Here is an 18,395-nt window from a genome sequence, read left to right on the forward strand (position 1 = left end):
GTAGACGGTTTAGGTACAGAAAGTCCCTACCCGGCGCCAAGCCTTTTTTTTTGTTTTGTTTTTGCTTTTTGTTTTCTCCCTGAGTCCCTCGTGCACGTCCCCTAGGCAACACAGGGTGGTTTGATCCGGTCCTCTGCATCGCCCCCACCCCCTTCTGATAGGCAGCGTAGTCCCCTAGGCAACACAGGGTGGTTTGATCCGGTCCTCTGCATCGCCCCCACCCCCTTCTGATAGGCAGCGTAGTCGTGCTTGAAGGGCCCGCCTTCAGGTCACGTGGGTGCCTTTACCCGCGAGAGGTTTGTACTTGGAAGCGGGGGTTTGGGGCTGCAGCTTTGTCCTTCGGGTCTGCGTCGCCACCCTATCCTACCAGCGCCCCAGCCCCACATTGCATCTGCCGCCGGAGGTCCCCACCATGGCTCCTATCGGAAGAAAGCGGAAGGCCGCGCCGGCAGAGACTGTGGACAAGCGCGAGAAACTGGCGGAGGGCCCGGCGGTGGTCATTGAGCACTGGTGAGGGGCCGGGGAGTCGGGGGAAGGGGGCGGACGGGAAGCGTAGACCCGGGCCGCTGGGACCACAGGCCCCGTCTGCATTCCCTGTGTCCGCAGCACGAGCTGACGCGTCTACGGGCGCCACGCTGCTGCCCTGAGCCAGGCTCTGCAGCTGGAGGCCCCAGAGCTGCCTGTGCAGGTGAACCCCTCCAAGCCGCGGAGGGGCAGCTTCGAGGTGACGCTGCTGCGCGCGGACAACAGCCGTGAGTGGAGGCCGCGGTGGGGTTGGGGCGGGAAATGAAACCCGAGCACCTATGACTGAGGGGATGGGGTAGTGGGTGCCATCGTGATTTAGCTTTATCCTATCCTTCTCAGGTGCTGAACTCTGGACCGGTATAAAGAAGGGCCCGCCACGAAAGCTCAAATTTCCTGAGCCTCAAGAGGTGGTTAAAGAATTGAAGAAGTACCTTTCCTAAGATCGTTGTGCAGGGAGCCCCCATGCTGAGGTTTGTATCACGACGCAGGGACGCACATTGGGCAGACTGTGAAAGTCTTACCCTTACAGCTATCTCACAGAATAATCACCCATCTTTGGTGACTATTTTATTTTTTATTTTTTTTGGATTCCGTAGCTTTTGGTTCCTGTCCTGGAACTAGCTCTTGTAGACCAGGCTGGCCTCGAACTCAGAGATCCGCCTGCCTCACCCGCCTGTGCAGGGATTAAAGGCGTGCCGCCACCACTGCCCGGCAGGTGACTATTTTAATTCCATGACTCTTGCAAATGTTACTGGTTCGACAGTGTGACGTGTCAGTTTCTGTAGTTAAGGTCTCTCCAGAATCTTTGCTGTTACTTAGCTTTACATGCACTTTTTCTGGTTTTTGTAATAGTCTGTGTGATAAGGTAGCATTCCCCCCCCACACTCCCTTATTAGCTATGTGGACTTATTTTGTCCCTAGTGCTTCATACTGTGCTTTGGCATGTTTTCTGCACTTGAATGTTGGGTGCACTCTGGATTTGGGGTTTTTGTGTGGCTAACCATAGCTGGGACTGTGCATGTCTCTCTTGGTCCTTGTGATTCCTGGAACCTACTCATGTTCCCTTATCTATTTGCAGCCTTCATTCCCTGGAGATGTTGAAGCATTTATGATAGTGCATGGCCAAACTTAAGCTGTGTACCTGAAGCCACAGTTTCTTCCTCACCAGAAATGATGGTTCCGTTGTGAGGCAGCCCTTGTAAAAGTTATTTGGATTGGTTTAATAAAAGTTAAAATTAAAGTGTCTGCGAGCATGGGTCAAATTTGAATTTAGTCTTAAAAGGACGGACACAACTAACTTTGTGGGTTGTTGTTGGTCTTTGTACTTTTCATAATGTAAAGTAACTTCTGTGTGGGAACTGTAGGGTCTATGGTAAAACGTGAGATGCTTTTAAAAAAAACATGGATGTTGCTGTGTTTGGTGCTGTATGCCTGCAATCTCAGCACCTGGGAGACTGACAGGAAGACTGAAAATTCATGGCTAACCTGGCCTATAAGACCAGATTGTTTTTTGTAAAACAAAATTATAAAAATTTATTTATTTATTATGTATACAGTGTTGTCTGCATATATGCCTGCAGGCCAGAAGAGGGCACCACATCTCATTACAGATGGTTGTGAGCCACCATGTAGTTGCCAGAAAATTGAACTCAGGACTTCTGGAAGAGCAGTGCTCTTAACCACCGAGCCATCTCTGCATCCCCCAAAGTAAAGTTTTTAAAGCAACTACTTTTAATCTACTTTTTTTTTTTTTAAAAGCTCGGTGGTGGTGCACATCTTTATTTTTTTTAATATTTATTATTTATTATATATACAATAGTCTATCTGTGTGTATGCAGAAGGCCAGAAGGGGACACCAGACCCCATTACAGATGGTTGTGAGCCACCATGTGGTTGCTGGGAATTGAACTCAGGACCTTTGGAAGAGCAGGCAATGCTCTTAACCACTGAGCCATCTCTCCAGCTCTTTAATCTACTTCTTGGAAGTGGTTATGGAGAGAACATCTTCTAGGCCCATCGAGGCTTTTGCTAGGCTTGTCATACTGGCAGTGAGTAAGTCCCGTGGCTGGGCTTCGTGGCCGACTGTGACACCAGCCACAGGGGCTGAGGCAGTTCAGTGCCAGCCTGAGCATTTGAGATCCCACTTATTCTGGTGCTCTATGTAAGATAGCTTCATTCCTTCGCAGACATCCTTTAAGTAGAACACAAACTGTCCCTGAATTTTCAATGACTGTCAGATCTCGAACTGTGAAAGGCCTAGTCTTAACTATTCCTATATCTTAACTAGAGTTGGGGACCACAATTATTTTGTCACTGAAAAATGGATTACAAAGAAATAGCTCAGGTTCATAATTTTCTATCCATGGTATTGCTATTTATTTAACTTCTGCCTGGCGCACAAACCTGGGGAAGGGAGATCAGTGCTGAGGAGGGGACATGTGCTTGCTTTTCTCCCAAGAAAGCCCTTTGCTGATCAACAGTTGTCACCCTCCTAGGAGTCCTGCCCCGCCCTGCCTGTCCACTATGTTATTATATCAATCTCTGTTTCTGACTCTGAGGAAGGGTCAGGCCAGACAGAGGGAACACCAGGCCCTAGCCTATCCTCCTCCGCCCAGTTCCCCACGTCAATCTCTTCGTCTTCAGAACTGCCAGGACATGGGTCCCGCAGTTCAGGGTTAGCAGACACTTCCCTGACTGCCTTGGGCGTGGGATACAATACCTCATCCAGCCCTGTCTCTACCCAGTTTGAGCACGGAAGTGAGAGATCCCTGTAAGACCTTTGGGAAGAGTCAGGGGAGTCAAGGTGGAGAAGTTTTTCTCCCTGACCATCCAGTGGCTGGGAGCTGGTAATTTCAAGGTCTGGAGTCCAAGAGCTTCTCAGGGAAAGTGCCTCTCTGTTCACCTCAGAGGGCATGACAAGGGGGCTAAGGGGCTCAGCTGATTCTGTGTTCTCAGAGGGCATGACAAGGGGGCTAAGCGGCTCAACTGGCTCTTTGTTTTCACCAACCAGTTCCTTTTCCAACCCTGTGAGGTCTCTGGGCCAGAGTTCTATGTCTGGCAAACACCATTCTTCCCCTTCAATCCAATTCTTTCCTGTTTCTGACAGGTGATAACTTGGGGTTCTGCAGCCTTCAGCCCCAGGACTCTCCAGAGATCCTACTGGTGGTTCAGCATCTGAGCCACATAGCATGAAGTCCAGAATCTCTTCCAACTCACTGGTGGCCGCAGCGCTTGTGATCCGGTACTGCTCAGCTTCACAGGGCTGGCCCAGCAGGGCTGTGTCAAACGTGTAGGGCTCGCTGCAGTCGAGGTTCAGCACAGGCTCCTTCCCTATCAGCATCGGGCTAGATCCAAACTCTGACTTCACCACAGGGTGGTCTGGGGAGTGGCTAGCACAGAGCAAAATGTCCTGTAGCCCCGGGCTCTCTGGGGAGTCCTGACACAGCTGGGATCCAGCAGGTATTTCCTGCACACTGACTGAGGCCAGCAGAGTTCCTGAAGGCTTTTCTACATCCGAGGGTCCTGGGACCTGGGGGCTGTCTCGGGTGTTTCTGAGGGGAGGCTCCTGCACCACCTCCCAGCAGGTACCATTGACAATCTTCCTAAGCTTTACTCTCCCAACCTGTCCCTCCTCTACAGAGCTGGAGGCAAGGGCTCGGAATTCGGGGCTCTGGTTCCTGGCGCCACCCGTCTTCCTAACATCTGAAGGGTCTGGAGTGCTCTCCAGAGGACTGACGTCCCCTGGCTTCTGCTTGTCCACAGCCTGTGCTGCTCCACTTACATTTCTCTGCCTCCAGAGACGCCGGCCAGGAGCTGTGGGCACTGAACTGGGACCACTTAGAACGCTAGAAGGCCCAGGTGTACAGACATGAGCCGATGGCTTTGAGCGACTCAGCCTGATCTTGCGGGGCAACAGCTGCTCATCCACAGAAGGGTACAAGGCAGGATGGCAATGTGCCATAGGACCTAGAGCAGGGTCACTCTTCTCCGTAGGCCCTTCTCTCTGGCTCGATGGAGACAAGCTTCTTTCTTGAGCTGAGCAAATCCTGGCCTTCTTCTTGAGTAAAAGGGTCTCTGGCAAGCTATCCACAGTTGTTAAGCTGCTCTTTTTGTGAGGCCCCTCTTCTTCCCCTGAGGACTTCAACCTCACTGCTCCAAGAGGACCAGGAGTGTGGGGGGCAGGCAGTGGAGGTCGAGGGCGGCGGCTCGGTGTGACCACTCTGGCAGAGATTGGTGCGGCACTGGGTGGTTGTAAGCACTCTCTGTTTAGTCTTCGGCCCTGGGGAGCCTTTACTAACTTTCCACCCTCCAGCTGAAGGGTTTCCAGCTCGGAGACTCGGAGCTGACGGGCAGCAGAAAGCACATCCTGGGCTTCTTCCTGAGATACTTCCATCTCTGAAGTATACAGGAAATCCACCAGCTTCCTAAGTGTCCTGATCTTTAGGCCTCCCAGTTCCAGCACCACCTTCCGACCCTGAACTGGCCTTTCTCGCTCCAGACGTTCGGTGAAGAAGGGACTACAGGCAGACAGGATGCAACAGTGGGCTGGGACAGCCTCACCTGGGGGGGGGGGGNTCTGTGGGTAATATTGACAACTGAGAGAGAAAGAACTTTCCCAAGACACTTACTGACTGAACCAAATGTGTGATGTGGGAGGCGATGTATGCTGTGAATAGGTTTATTGCCATTGGCTAATAAAGAAGCTGCTTTCGACCAATGGCTTAACAACGTAAAGCCAGACTGAAAGAGAGAGAGAGAGAGAGAGAGAGAGAGAGAGAGAGAGAGAGTAGGCGGAGTCAGAGTTGCCATGTAGCCACTGTAGGAGGCAGACACTGGATGTGACCTTACCCATAGGCCACAACCACATGGTGATACACAGATTAATAGAAATGGGCTAATTTGGGGCTGGAGAGATGGCTCAGTGGTTAAGAGTATTGCCTGCTCTTCCAAAGGTCCTGAGTTCAATTCCCAGCAACCACATGGTGGCTCACAACCATCTGTAAAGAGGTCTGGCGTCCTCTTCTGGCCTTCAGGCATACAGGCAGAATATTGTATACATAATAAATATTTAAAAAAAAGAAATGGGCTAATTTAAGATATAAGAGCTAGCCAATAAAAAGCATGAGCTAATAGGCAAGCAGTGTTGTAATAATACAGTTTATGTGTGGTTATTTTGGGTCTGGGCGGCCAGGAAATGAATGAGCAGCCTCCAACTATAGTAGATGCTTAGGGCTTTAAAAGCCATATTCTAGGCCAGGCGGTGGTGGCACACGCCTTTAATCCCAGCACTCAGGAGGCAGAAGCAGGTGGATCTTTGTGAGTTCGAGACCAGCCTGGTCTACAAGAGCTAGTTCCAGGACAGGCTCCAAAGCTATAGAGAAATCCTGTCTCAAAAAACCAAGAAAACAAACAAACAAAAAACCATTATCTAAGCGAGGTTTAGTGGTGCATGCTGGTAACCCTCAAAACTTGGAAGGTAGAAACATCAGCAGTTCACAGTCATTCTCAAGGCCAATATGAGCTATAGGAGTGAAGTGGGAGGTCCTTCTGTGTATGTGTTGCTTTTATTGGTTGATGAATAAAGCTGTTTTGGCCAATGGCTTAGCAGAGTACAACCAAGTGGGAAATCCAAAAAGGGATATATAGAGGGAGGAGGTGGGAGTCAGGGAGTTGCCACGTAGCTGCCAAAGGAAACATGCCGGAACCTTACAGGCCATAGCTTCGTAGTGATACACAGATGAAAAGAAATGGGTAAATTTACGATATAAGAACTAGGTAGGAATACACATAAACTATTGACCAAACAGTGTTGTAATTAATACAGTTTACGTGTGTTTATTTGAGTCTGGGTGGCCAGAAAACAAAGGTGCAGTCTGTTTACATAGGATAAATTAATTTTGTTTTCTTTTCCCTTTTCTTTCTTTCTTTTTTTTTTAAGATTTTTATTTATTAATTATGTATACAACATTTTCCCTACATATATGCTACAGACCAGAAGAGGGCACCAGATCTCATTACAGATAGTTATGAGCCACCATGTAGTTGCTGGGAATTGAACTCAGGACATCTGGAAGTCAGTGCTCTTAACCTCTCTCCAGCCCTCCTTTTGATTTTTCAAGATAGGGTTTCTTTGTGTAGTCCTGACTCTCCTGGAACTCGCTCTGTAGACCAGGCTGGCCTCAGACTCAGAGATCTGTCTGCCTCTGCTCCCAAATGCTGGGATTAAAGGCGTGAGCTATCACTGCCCAGCAAGAAATCTTGTTTTCAAAAGACCCAACTAAACAAAAAAATTCTTAAGTGCTTGACATATCTTAAACTTCTGCAACTATCCCATTAGGCTATTATGTGCATTTTATAGATTTTCTATGCCCATAAAACTTGCAATTTGTTTTTCTTTGCTTATTTTCAGACAAGGCCTGGTTATATAGCCCAGACTTAGCTCAAATCCATGAGCCTTTTGACAATAGTGATTAAAGATGTACACCACTACATCAGACTCTCATCTCCTTTGTGTGTGTGCATACGTGTCTCTGAAGGGGTGATGTCTTCAAGCGACTGTGTGCACATGGAAGTAAAAGGACAACCTCAAGTGTCATCCCCACGTTTCGCCTTATTGACATAGAGTCTCTTTGCTGTCCTCCAAAAGGCCAGGCTAGCTGGTCTATAAGCTTTCAAGGATTTTCATGCCTCTGCCTGCCACCTAGGCAAAGGAGCACTGAGACTGGAGGTGCACGGAGCTGTACTGGCTTTACCTGGGGTCTGAGGATTCAAACTCAGGTCTTCACATTTGCATGTTAAATTCATTACCCATAGAGCAATCTCCCTAACCCCTATAGTTCCTTTATATTTACTTATTTAGGGTACTCGGAAGCTAGAAGTTGACCTCAGTCAATTGTTTACCTTATCCTTTAAGACAGGGTCTCTGATTGGACCTGGACCTCACCAATTTGGCTAGACTGGCTAGCCAACGGACCCCAGGGGTCCTTCTGCTTCCAAATCCCTAGCATTGGAATTACAGGAACATATCAAGGCACTCAGCTTTTTATCTGGGTGCCAACAAGCCAAACTTAGATTCTCATGCTTGAAAGACAAGTACTTTACCAACTGAGCCATCTCCCTAGCTCCTATTTGTGTGTCTGTGGGCACGGGTGTGTGTGTGATAGCATATACATACAGGTCAGGGGACACCCTGGGATATCTGTCTTCACTTTTCACTTTCTTTGACACAGGATCTGTTTGTTTCTACCTGCTCTCTACACCAGACCAGCTGTATTTGAGATTCCAGGGTTCTGTCTTTGGCCTCCCATCTCCTTGTATGGGGCATTCAAGGCACAGACTTGTCTTGGGTTTTAGGGATTTGAGCTCAGGTCCTCATGCTTGCACACCTAGTACTTTTAGCCAATGAGCCATCTCGCTACCTTCTTACTTAGTTATTTTTAGGCCAAATATCATGTGATCGAGGCTGGTTTAAAATTCCCTCTGAAGTAAAATGTGAGCTGAATTTCTGATCCTGCTTCTACAGGCATGCACTGCTGTGCCTGGTGTAATCTATTCTGGGGAACTGAACCTAGAGCTTCATGAAACTATACTAAGGCTCTGTCAACTGAACTATATGCCCGACTTTTTTCAAAAATATTTATTTATTTTAAATATAGTCTTCTGCCTATACATATGCACCAAATCTCATTATAGACAGCTGTAAGCCACCATGTGGTTGCTGGGAATTGAATTCAGGACCTCTGGAAGAGCAAGCAGCCAGCGCTCTTAACCTCTGAGCCATCTTTCCAGCCCCAACTTTTTAAAATTTTATATATTTTTTTAAAAATATTTATTATGTATACAATATTCTGTCTGTGTGTATGTCAGCAGGCCAGAAGAGGGCACCAGACCTCATTACAGATGGTTGTGAGCCACCATGTGGTTGCTGGAAATAGAACTCGGAACCTTTGGAAGAGCAGGTAATGCTCTTAACCACTGAGCCATCTCTCCAGCCCCCAATTTTATATATTTTTATTTTATTTGTATAAATGTTTTGCTTTCAGTGATGCCTGAGGCCAGAAGAGGGCACTAGTTTTCTTGGAACTAGATAACCACTAAGCTGCCATGTCGGTACTGGGAACGGAACCAAGGTTCTCTGCAAAACACAAGTACTTTTAACCATCTCTCCAGTCAGCACCTCTTACCCCAGCTTTGTATTATTTTTGTTGTTTGGGGATTTTGTGGGTTTTTTTTGGGGGGGGGGTTTCTCTGTAAATAGCCCTGGCTGTCCTGGAATTATCTCTAGCCTTGAACTCAGAAATTTTCAAGCCAGTCTCCGAGTGTTGGGATTACAGGTGTGTGCCACCACTGACAGATTATGTTTGTTTTTTGTTTTGAGACTTGGGTCTCAAAAGATGCCTTATCATGGAAAGTGCTAGCAGCTGACCACGCCTACAGATTTGAGTTCAGCCCTAAAACCCAGAGGATAAAAGGAGAAAACTGACCTTCACCTAGGGACTGCAGCAACACCTCCCAGCTCACAAAATAAACGTGTATCTATGTGTGACCTAGCCTAAGTACACACAGGAGTAGCATGCATGAGTATGACTCACTCTGTAGCCTGGGCTCTCCTTGAATTGGTGATCCTTTAACTTCCTAATTTTATGGTTTTTTATTTTTATTTTTTTTTTTTGGTTTTTCAAGACAGGGTTTCTCTGTGGTTTTGGAGCCTGTCCCTGGAACTAGCTCTTGTAGACCAGGCTGGTCTCGAACTCCCAGAGATCCACCTGCCTCTGCCTCCCAAGTGCTGGGATTAAAGGCATGCGCCACTACCGCCTGGCCCTAATTTTATGTTTTAAATTCATATTTCTGTTGCTGACAGGGCATTTGATCCCCTGAGTTATGACTGGTTGTAAGCTGGTACAAAAAATCAGCAGGTGTTCTTAGCTAATGAGTTCTCTTTCTCTCCCCATTCTAGTTTTAATTGTAGGAGGAAAAAGCATAGTAACAGTTTAACTGTTTAAAATTTTCCTAATTATTTTACGTGCTTTACATGCATGTATATATCTGTGCACAACATGTGTGAGTCACAGACAGTGATAAACTGGAATGTGGGTGCTGGGAACTGAACTAGGGTCCTCTGGAAGAGCAGTCAGTGCTCGTAGCCATCGCTAGCTTTCTGGTCCCCAACAATTTTTCTTCTAAGAAGAGTTTTAGAAGGGTTGGGGAGAGAGCTCATTTGGAAGAATGACTGCCTAGCACGCAAAAAAAAAAAAAAAAAAAACAAACCAGGATTGATCCTCAGCTCTGCATGCATGTTAGAGTGGTGGTACATTCAGGAGGCAGGAAAATTAGAAGTCCCAGGCCCTTTTCAGCTACATTGAGTTTGAGGAAAGCCTAGGCTGAAGTCCCTGTCTCAAAAAAACAAAAACAAGACTTACCCTAAACCAGGTGTGGTGGTGAAAGAAAGCCTTTAATCCCTGCCCTGGGGAAGCAGAGGCCAGCCTGGTCTATATAGTGAGTTCTACAGAGGGGCACAGTGAGACCCCACCTTAACAAAACAGCACCACCAACACCCCATCTCCTCCCAACACTGATTATCCTGGAAATAAAACAACTTTCCACCAAAGAGTTTACAGCAAGAACATTCTCCTGGGTTTATTATTTACCTCTGGCCTTGGACTCATTTTACCTTATTCTACAATGATTTTCAGCTGAGCCTCCTTTATTTTCTTACCCTCTGCCTGCAGAAGGGCATCACAAAACACACCGCTCTGCTGCTGGTGACGAAGCTGCAGAAAAGCTACCCGGAGGAACCGGGGATTCCTGTAGAGGATTTTGGAACTGGCAGGAGAGCACATGTTGTATCTGGTCAATAAATCTTCTAAGTTTTCAAGGCTCAGATTCCTGTGGGTGAGATAATATATTTCAGAGGTATAATTAAACCTAATTTATTTTTTGTCTTTGAAATGGTGGAGAAATTTGAGCGACAACAAGTTGAAGAAACATCAGCTGAGAAGGTATGCTGAGGATAATCTCAAGAAAGACTATTGCAACAGTGGTTTCAGGCAGAAGCTGCGAGATAAGTCTACATTTGAAACTTGGCTCTGCTCCTAACTAGCCTAGCTGCACAACATCACGCAAGTGACCTAACTTCTCAGAGACTCCCTTTTCCTATGCATGAAACAGAAATAACACTACTTATCATGTAGGGCTTTTAAAAACCTTTAAACAAGCCAGACATGGTAGAGCATGTCTGTAGTCCAGTTCTTAGGAGGCAGAGTGTAAGATCAGGAATTCAAGGACACCCATCCTCCCAATATAACCAGTTCAAGCCCAGCCTAGGCTATGTGAGACCCTGTCTCAAACACAACAAAACAGAACACAACAAATGTGGACAATGGTGGTATGTGTCTGTAACTCAAACAACTGAGCGGAAAAGGTGGGAGGACTGAGTTTGAGGCCAGAAAGACTCGGACTCAAAAGAAAATTCAATACTTCAGCCTTTCTCATTTGCTCCTATAGTGTGAACCCTCTGGGCACCACATCTCAGCACACTTTCGATTTCACACTTGCAAAGACAATACTGCTGACTATAAAACTGACTCTGGGAAGCCATATGCACCTTTCTTTAAGCTCACTTATCACACTAACCAGCAGAGGGTGCACAATCAAGAAAAGAGGATTTGGAAGGCTTGTTGAACTTGGCGGTGGTGGCCCATACCTTTAATCCCAGCACTTGGGAGGCAGAGGCAGGAGGATCTCTGTGAGTTCGAGGCCAGCCTGGCCTACAAGAACTAGTTCCAGGACAGGCACCAAAGCTACAGAGCAGCCCTGTCTCGAAAAAAACTCAAAAATAACTAACTAACTAAATAATAATAAATAAATAAATAAAAATTTAAAAAAATCACTGTTGATTGATCAAAGTGAACCAGAATGATCTTGTCAGTTTGCAAATGTATGGACTTCGTGAGCTTGGTTAACTGCTTGATTAACAACAGAGCAAACAGAGGTATGCATTTGACCCTCCTTTCCCAACCAAACAAAATGGATATTCTGACTTAAATTTCTAGATATGTGTTTGTGTGTGTGTTTGTGTCCCCGCCCACCAGGCCCACTACCCCAGCCCCACTTACTGCACGGCTGTGTTCTTTTTCTGGTATGATTATGGAGTTTTCTCTCAGGTAGCACTGTGGAGTCTGAATAGTTCACGTCAAAGCTATCGGGAAAGAAAACAGCGAGTAGGAAAATTAAGAAAAGAGAAGCATCAACTGGGCTTGGCGTTCCCACGTCTGTAATCCTAGCTATTATTCAGGAGGCCAAGCAGGAGTATTATATGCTTCAGACTAGTATGGGCAATTTAGTGAACTCAGTTCTCAAAACATAATTTTAAAAGGTGAGGCCTTATACCAAGAAGGGATTGAGGGAACGGGGGGGGAGGGGGGCGTGAGACTAATTCTCACCCCAGCCAGAGGAAATGTGGATGAACAAGGAAGCTTTCCAAAGTACCAATACCTAGCCTTGTCCTCAGACCCAATCTGGAACGGTTCTGCAGTAAATTCGGTCCTGCTGTCCTGTGTTTCCTCTGCTCCAGTTGTTTCTAGCAGGGAGGTTGCGCAAAGCGGCGCAGGTGGGCTCACTGTCTCAGTGATGGCGCTGGCTCGCAATCCCGAAACCAGGGAGCGAGGGTTAGGCGGAGGCAACCGCGTCACAGAAGGTCCTGCAAAGCAGATGGCCTCGCACGCCTGGGCCCCGGGGCCCAACTCCGCGGAAGAGGGATCTCGGGCGCGAGGGTTTCTGGGAATGGAGCATGGAGCCAGTGCAGGCCCGAGGTCGGGGCTGCCCCCCACGGCCACCGCTGGCTCGGCCCACACGGGTCCTGCAGTCTCCCCGGGTCGCCAGCAGCCACATGCACCGGGCAGTGATGACGGACGAGGGCCTGAGGCCACGCGGCCTGGGCTAAACACCGCGCGCTGCCATCCTCGCGCTCTGGGGGGCCAGGCGTCGAGGGCTCCGACGACTTCCTTCCTCCGCCCGGCGCTCCCGACGTGCGCGAAGACGTCATCCCCATTGGACGGCGGCTCCCGGGAGAGCCAATCAGAGGGCGAGGAGCGCTTTGGCGGGAGCGGAGGCCCAGGGAAGATGGCTGGGCTGCGCGCGAGAGAGGTAGGGGGTACGGATGGTGTGGGAGGGCTCCTTCTGAAGCCTGACTCGGCCTGCAGCACAGCGAGGGCCCGGGCCACGACTCCTGGCTCGCTAGGGCGGGCTCCAGGGACATCGAGGTACAGTTCTTTGGTCGCCTTGAAAGGCGACAAATATCCTTGGCCCTGCCAACATTCGTCTAGGCCTCATTTGGGGGTGGGGGGGAAGACGGTATGTGTTTTTGCTTGCAATGTGGTCAATCAAGATAGATATTTTCTAGGGCTAAAAAGGTCCAAGGGGAAAACAAAAGGTCATGGGACTGGTTTATGACATCCCACCCCCACCCCTGAGGATGTCATTCCAGCCCTGAATCTTGTAGAACTGGTGACCCAAGGGAGTTGTGGGAACACCTACTTGAAGTGAGTTCTGCACCCTTTTGTTTTTGTTTTGTTTCGTTTTTCAGGACAAGGTTTCCCTGTAGCTTTGGAGCCTGCCCTGGAACTTGCTCTATAGACCAGGATGGCCTCGAAGTCACAGAGATCGCCTGCCTCTGCCTCCGAAGGGCTGGGATTAAAGGCATGTGCCACCACCACCCGCTGAGTTCCTGCAGCTTTTTACAGACAATTTATTTAACTCACTTTCTGACAGGAAATAGCTGTTTTTACGGGTGGTATTAAAAAGAATGATTTCAAACTAAAAAAAAAAAAAATTACAGAGAATAAGGCCAGGAATGGTGGCACGTGTCTTTAATCCTCGCTCTTGGAAGGCAGAGGCAGTTGATCTCTGTAAGTTCCAGGCCAGCCTAGTCTATATAGTGGGTCCAGGACAGCGAAGAGCTATATAGAGTCCCTGTCTCAAAACACCAAATCAAGCAAACAAAGCACAACAAAGACCCACAACAGCAACAAGAAAAAACTCATCAGAGAGAGAGAGAGAAAGAGAGAGAGAGAGAATGTCAACCCATACTATAAATCTGTAAAGTCTTTACCAGTGTGTACTGGGACCATGATCTAGTTTGGATTGCTGACCCTGACCCTCAGTAGATACCTGATGATGTCTTGCTCTGGGTAAAAATGACCCAATTCAAAGTTACCTATTATAAAATGTGGTTAAGGAAATGTAATAGCCAAGAGGATGTAGTAAAAGAAGAACCTGCAGAAACAAAACATTTATGGGTGGGTAAGACAGTGTGTTCAAATGTGTCCTTAATGAGATTTACCACATTTTCCCAAAGGATCTGGGGGCTTCGTGTGTAACTTAATAGTAGAATGCTTTACTAGCATGTAGGAGGCCCTGGGTTCTATTCCTAGTACTGTTTTCTTTTTAAAAATTTCTTTCTTTCTCTCTCTCTCTCTCTCTCTCTCTCTCTCTCTCTCTCTCTCTCTCTCTTTCTTTCTTTTGTTTCTCTGTAGCTTTGGAGCCTGTCCTGGAACTAGCTCTTTAGACCAGTCTGGCCTCGAACTCACAGAGATCCACCTGCCTCTGCCTCCTAAGCGCTGGGATTAAAGGTGTGTACCACCACCGCCCAGATTTATTTCTTTATATTTTATGTACGAGTATTCTGCATGTATACCTGCATACCAGAATATGGCATGGGATCCTATTATAGATGGTTGTGAGCTGTCTTTTGGCTGCTGGGAATTGAATTTAGGACCTCTGGAAGAGCATCTCTCTGAGACAACTCTCCAGTCCATTATTTTTTCCTTTTTTTAAGAAAAGGATTTGAGTCAGTTGTGGCACATTGGTGTGGGAGGTTCATCTGTCTATGTGTTGCTTTTATTGGTTAATGAATAAAGAAACTGTCTTGAAATCATGATAGGGTAGAGCCGAACTAGGAGGGGAAAACTAAACTGAATGCTGGGAGAAAGGAGGCAGAGTGGGAGAGAAGCCATGGAGCCCCACCAGAGCCAGACAGAACTTTATCTGGTAAGCCACAGCCACATAGCGATACACAGATTAATGGAGATGGGTTAAATTAATATGTAAGAGTTAGCCTAATGGGCCAAGCACTGATTTAATTAATACAGTTTCTGTGTGATAATTTCAGTTTTTGGTGGCAGGGATGAACAAACGGCCTTCTCCAACAAATTGGTGCCCAACGTAGTATGGTAAATCCACGTAAAACCTGAGAGGGATTGTAAAATTTTAAATATTTTTAATCCCAGCACTCGGGAGGCAGAGGCAGGTGGATCTCTGGGAGTTCGAGACCAGCCTGGTCTACAAGAGCTAGTTCCAGGACAGGCTCCAAAGCCACAGCGAAACCCTGTCTCAAAAAAAAAAAAAAAAAAAAAAAAAAGGATGAAAATAGAAAGAAGAAGCAGGACATTTTCAGTTGCAGTTGTCACATCCTGAAGGGGAAGCAGTTTGTGAAGACACACACTATAGCTGAAAAAGAGTCCAGATACTGGCGGCAGCAGAAGCAAGCAAGGAAGGGAACGGAACAAAACTTGTGTATGCTGCCTCTGACTATAGAATTAAGATTTGATTGAGCAGGTACAATACCCTTGTGGGTTATTCTGTGGAGGTATAAGGAAAATGTGTTATCTACTTATTAATGCATTTTTATCAAGGTTAAATTAATTTTAATAAATAGAGATGACTTCTTGGTTGGCTTTTTTAATCAAGTACCTTTTTTTTGGTAGTAAAATTTGTTATCCTTGCTCTCTCTTTTTTCTTTTTTTGTTTGTTTTGTGTTTTTGAGACAGGATTTCTCTGTATAACAGCCCTGGCTGTCCTGGAACCTGATACTTAAACTAGGTTGGGCTCGAACTCACAGAGATCCCCCTGCCTCTGCCTCTGCTGCCCTAGTGCTGGGATTAAAGGCAGGTACCACCACACCCGGCTTGTGGTAGTAAAATTTGTAAAGGGAATGAACTGATATATGGCCATCCTCCCCAGGGCTTCAAAATGACTCACTCCGGGTACATAGCCACCAGACGGTAGGAACAAAAATACTCTGCTTTTCCTTATACAGATAGCCAGTGTTTTGAAAGATGAAGGTTTTTTCATTTCATCATGTCATTTATAGTTTTGTTCTGTTTCAGAGCTAGAATCAAGGCTGGGTCTGGTGGCTCACACTTCTAATTTCAGGAGAACAGAGGTGGAGGACAGCTTGAGCTGTCTCAAAGAGGGAGAAGAAGAGGACGAGGAAGAAGGAAAAAGAAAGGAGGAGGAATAAAGGGCTGAAAATAAGGGATTAGAGCTGTATCACAGTACAGTGCTTAGTCAGTTTACGTGAAGCCCTGTGTTTGATTCCCACACCCTATAAACACTGGGTGAAGCACATACTTGGGAGGTTTGGGAGGTAGAGGCAGAAGGATTAAAATTCAAGGTCGTCCTTAGCTAGGAAGGTGTGAGACCACCTGGGAGCTACAGGAGACCCTGTCTTTTTTTTTTTTTTTTTTTTTTTTTTTTTTTTTTTTTTTTTTCTTTTTCGAGACAGGGTTTCTCTGTGGTTTTGGAGCCTGTCCTGGAACTAGCTCTTGTAGACCCGGCTGGTCTCGAACTGCCTCTGCCTCCCGAATGCTGGGATTAAAGGCCTGTGCCACCACCGCCCGGCCTGTCTTTTTTTTTTTTTTTTAAAGGTTTATTTATTTGTTATGTATACAGTGTTTTGCCTGCATGTATGCCTGCAGGCCAGAAGAGGGCACCAGATCACATTACTGATAGTTGTGAGCCACCATGTGGGTGCTGGGAATTGAACTCAGGATCTCTGGAAGAGCAGCCAGTGCTCTTAACCTCTAAGCCATTTCTCTAGCCCTGAGGCCCTGGCTTAAAAAACTACAATAATCGGAATTTGAGGCCCAAGAAGCAAGCAGCTCCTTCATATCTTTGCTCAGTTCATGTCTGGCCACTGATCCTAGAGTCCAGGGCTCGCTATCATGGATCCTCTTCAGGAAGCAAATGGCACCTTTGCCTTAAACCTTTTGAAAATCCTGGGTGAAGACAGCTCGAAAAATGTGTTTTTCTCACCCATGAGCATCTCCTCATCCCTGGCCATGGTCTTCATGGGGGCAAAGGGAAACACTGCAAGCCAGATCATTCAGGCACTCTCTTTGGATAAATGCAGCGGCAATGGAGGTGGAGATGTCCACCAGGGCTTCCAGTCACTTCTCACCGAAGTGAACAAGACTGGTACACAGTACTTGCTCAAAACAGCCAACTAGCTCTTCGGGGAAAAGACTTTTGATATCTTGGCATCTTTTAAAGATTCCTGCCGCAAGTTCTATGGAGCAGAGATGGAAGTGCTGGACTTTAAGGGTGATACAGAGCAGTCCCGACAGCACATCAACTCCTGGGTCGCCAAAAAGACAGAAAATAAAATTAAAGAGATGCTGGCTCATGACATGGTGAAACACTGTTCTGGTCCTTGTAAATGCCATTTACTTCCAAGGAAACTGGGAGAAGCAATTTGACAAAGAGGACACTCAGGAGATGCCTTTCAAAGTCTCCAGGAATGAGGAGAAACTTGTGCAAATGATGTTTAAGAAGTCTACTTTTAAGATGACCTATGTGGAAGAGATATCCACCAAAATTCTGTTAATTCCCTATGCTGGCAATGAGCTGAACATGATCATCATGTTTCCAGATGAACACATTGACTTGAGAATGGTGGAAAAGGAAATAACTTATGAGAAGTTCATAGAGTGGACGCAGCTGAACAAGATGCAAGAACAAAAGGAGGAGGTTTTCCTCCCACAGTTTAAACTGGAGGAGAATTATGACATGAAGGACTTCCTATGCAAGCTGGGCATGACTGATACCTTTGATAATGGGGCAGACTTTTCTGGAATATCTTCCAAGTAAGGCTTGTCTCTGTCCAAGGTTGTGCATAAGTCCTCTATGGAGGTCAATGAGGAGGGCACAGAGGCTGTGGCTGCTACAGCTGCCGTTTTCATTCTGGGGTCACCATTGTACACTCCCCGCTTCTGTGCCGACCACCCCTTCCTCTTCTTCATTCAGCATGTTAAGACCAATGGGATTCTGTTCTGTGGCCGGTTTTCCTCTCCATGAAGAAAAGGTGTTCCTGTCGGTCTTTTATCCTTTCTCCATGGTTTGCCTGTGACCTAAGTGACCTTATTCATAAGTGCAATGACAATTTTGAAATAAACCTTCAGAACTGTGTGCTTATCTCAAAAGAAAAAACTACAATAATGATGATGATGATGATAATCAATTTGCCTGCTAAGATGGTTTAGCAGGTAAGGTTGCTTGCTGCTAAGCTTGCTGACCTGGTCTTTATCCCAGAGACCCACATGGTAGAAAGAGAGAACAGACCCTGGAAAGTTGCCCTCTGACCTCCACTGGCACACTGTTCATAAATAAATAAATGTAATACTTTTAAAAATGAGTAAAAATAGGCCAGACAGTGATAACGGCACTTGGGAGGCAGAGGCAGGTGGATCTCTGTGAGTTTGAGGCCAGCGTGGTCTACAAGAGCTAGTTCTAGGACAGCTAGGGCTCTTACACAAACAAACCCAGTCTTGAAAAACCAAAAAAAAAAAAGAAGAAAAATAAGTAGATTCATTATAGTGCGCAGCACTCTATCCTATACTCTGTCTGCTGATATGAATGTTGCTAAGTATTGAAATCCAGGCCTTCTTTGTATATGCTGAGTGTGTACTTTAACGTACTGAGCCATTTAAATCTCAGCCCAACAGAACTTCTCTTTTCACTTTATTTAAAGAAAAAACAGGATGTTCTCGCAGTGTTGCCTAGGCCTGCCTCAGATCTGCAGTCCTTTTGCCTCA

The 18,395-nt window shown here is 46.6% G+C and overlaps 2 protein-coding genes and 1 pseudogene across 3 annotated transcripts; 2 read left to right on the top strand and 1 right to left on the bottom strand.

Moving 5' to 3' along the window:
- The first annotated feature begins 162 nt into the window (after positions 1–162).
- Selenoh (selenoprotein H) lies at positions 163–1,770 on the top strand. 2 transcript variants are annotated; one of them, XM_050120954.1, is made up of 4 exons: positions 163–510; positions 607–752; positions 865–995; positions 1,122–1,542. In XM_050120954.1, the coding sequence occupies exons 1-3, from the start codon at positions 413–415 to the stop codon at positions 963–965; spliced, it is 345 nt and encodes a 114-aa protein (XP_049976911.1). In that variant the 5' UTR covers positions 163–412; the 3' UTR covers positions 966–995; positions 1,122–1,542. The 2 variants fall into 2 exon arrangements, with proteins under 2 accessions (XP_049976911.1, XP_049976903.1); XM_050120946.1 differs by lacking the exon at positions 1,122–1,542 and adding an exon at positions 1,604–1,770 and having other exon boundaries at positions 185–510.
- A 748-nt stretch (positions 1,771–2,518) lies between these two features.
- Btbd18 (BTB domain containing 18) lies at positions 2,519–13,652 on the bottom strand. The gene is made up of 4 exons (XM_050119946.1): positions 13,634–13,652; positions 12,019–12,844; positions 10,241–10,347; positions 2,519–5,085 (listed from the first exon to the last, which is right to left on the bottom strand). Exons 1-4 carry the CDS (start codon positions 13,650–13,652, stop codon positions 3,047–3,049), a joined length of 2,991 nt encoding a protein of 996 aa, XP_049975903.1. The 3' UTR covers positions 2,519–3,046.
- A 2,854-nt stretch (positions 13,653–16,506) lies between these two features.
- On the top strand, positions 16,507–17,658 carry LOC126487835 (serpin B6-like; annotated as a pseudogene).
- Positions 17,659–18,395: the final 737 nt, after the last annotated feature.

Source organism: Alexandromys fortis, unplaced genomic scaffold, assembly GCF_014885135.2.
Source record: "Alexandromys fortis isolate MF-2015 unplaced genomic scaffold, M_Fortis_MF-2015_v1.1 scaffold_8_1_9099942, whole genome shotgun sequence".
Taxonomy (NCBI): domain Eukaryota; kingdom Metazoa; phylum Chordata; class Mammalia; order Rodentia; family Cricetidae; genus Alexandromys; species Alexandromys fortis.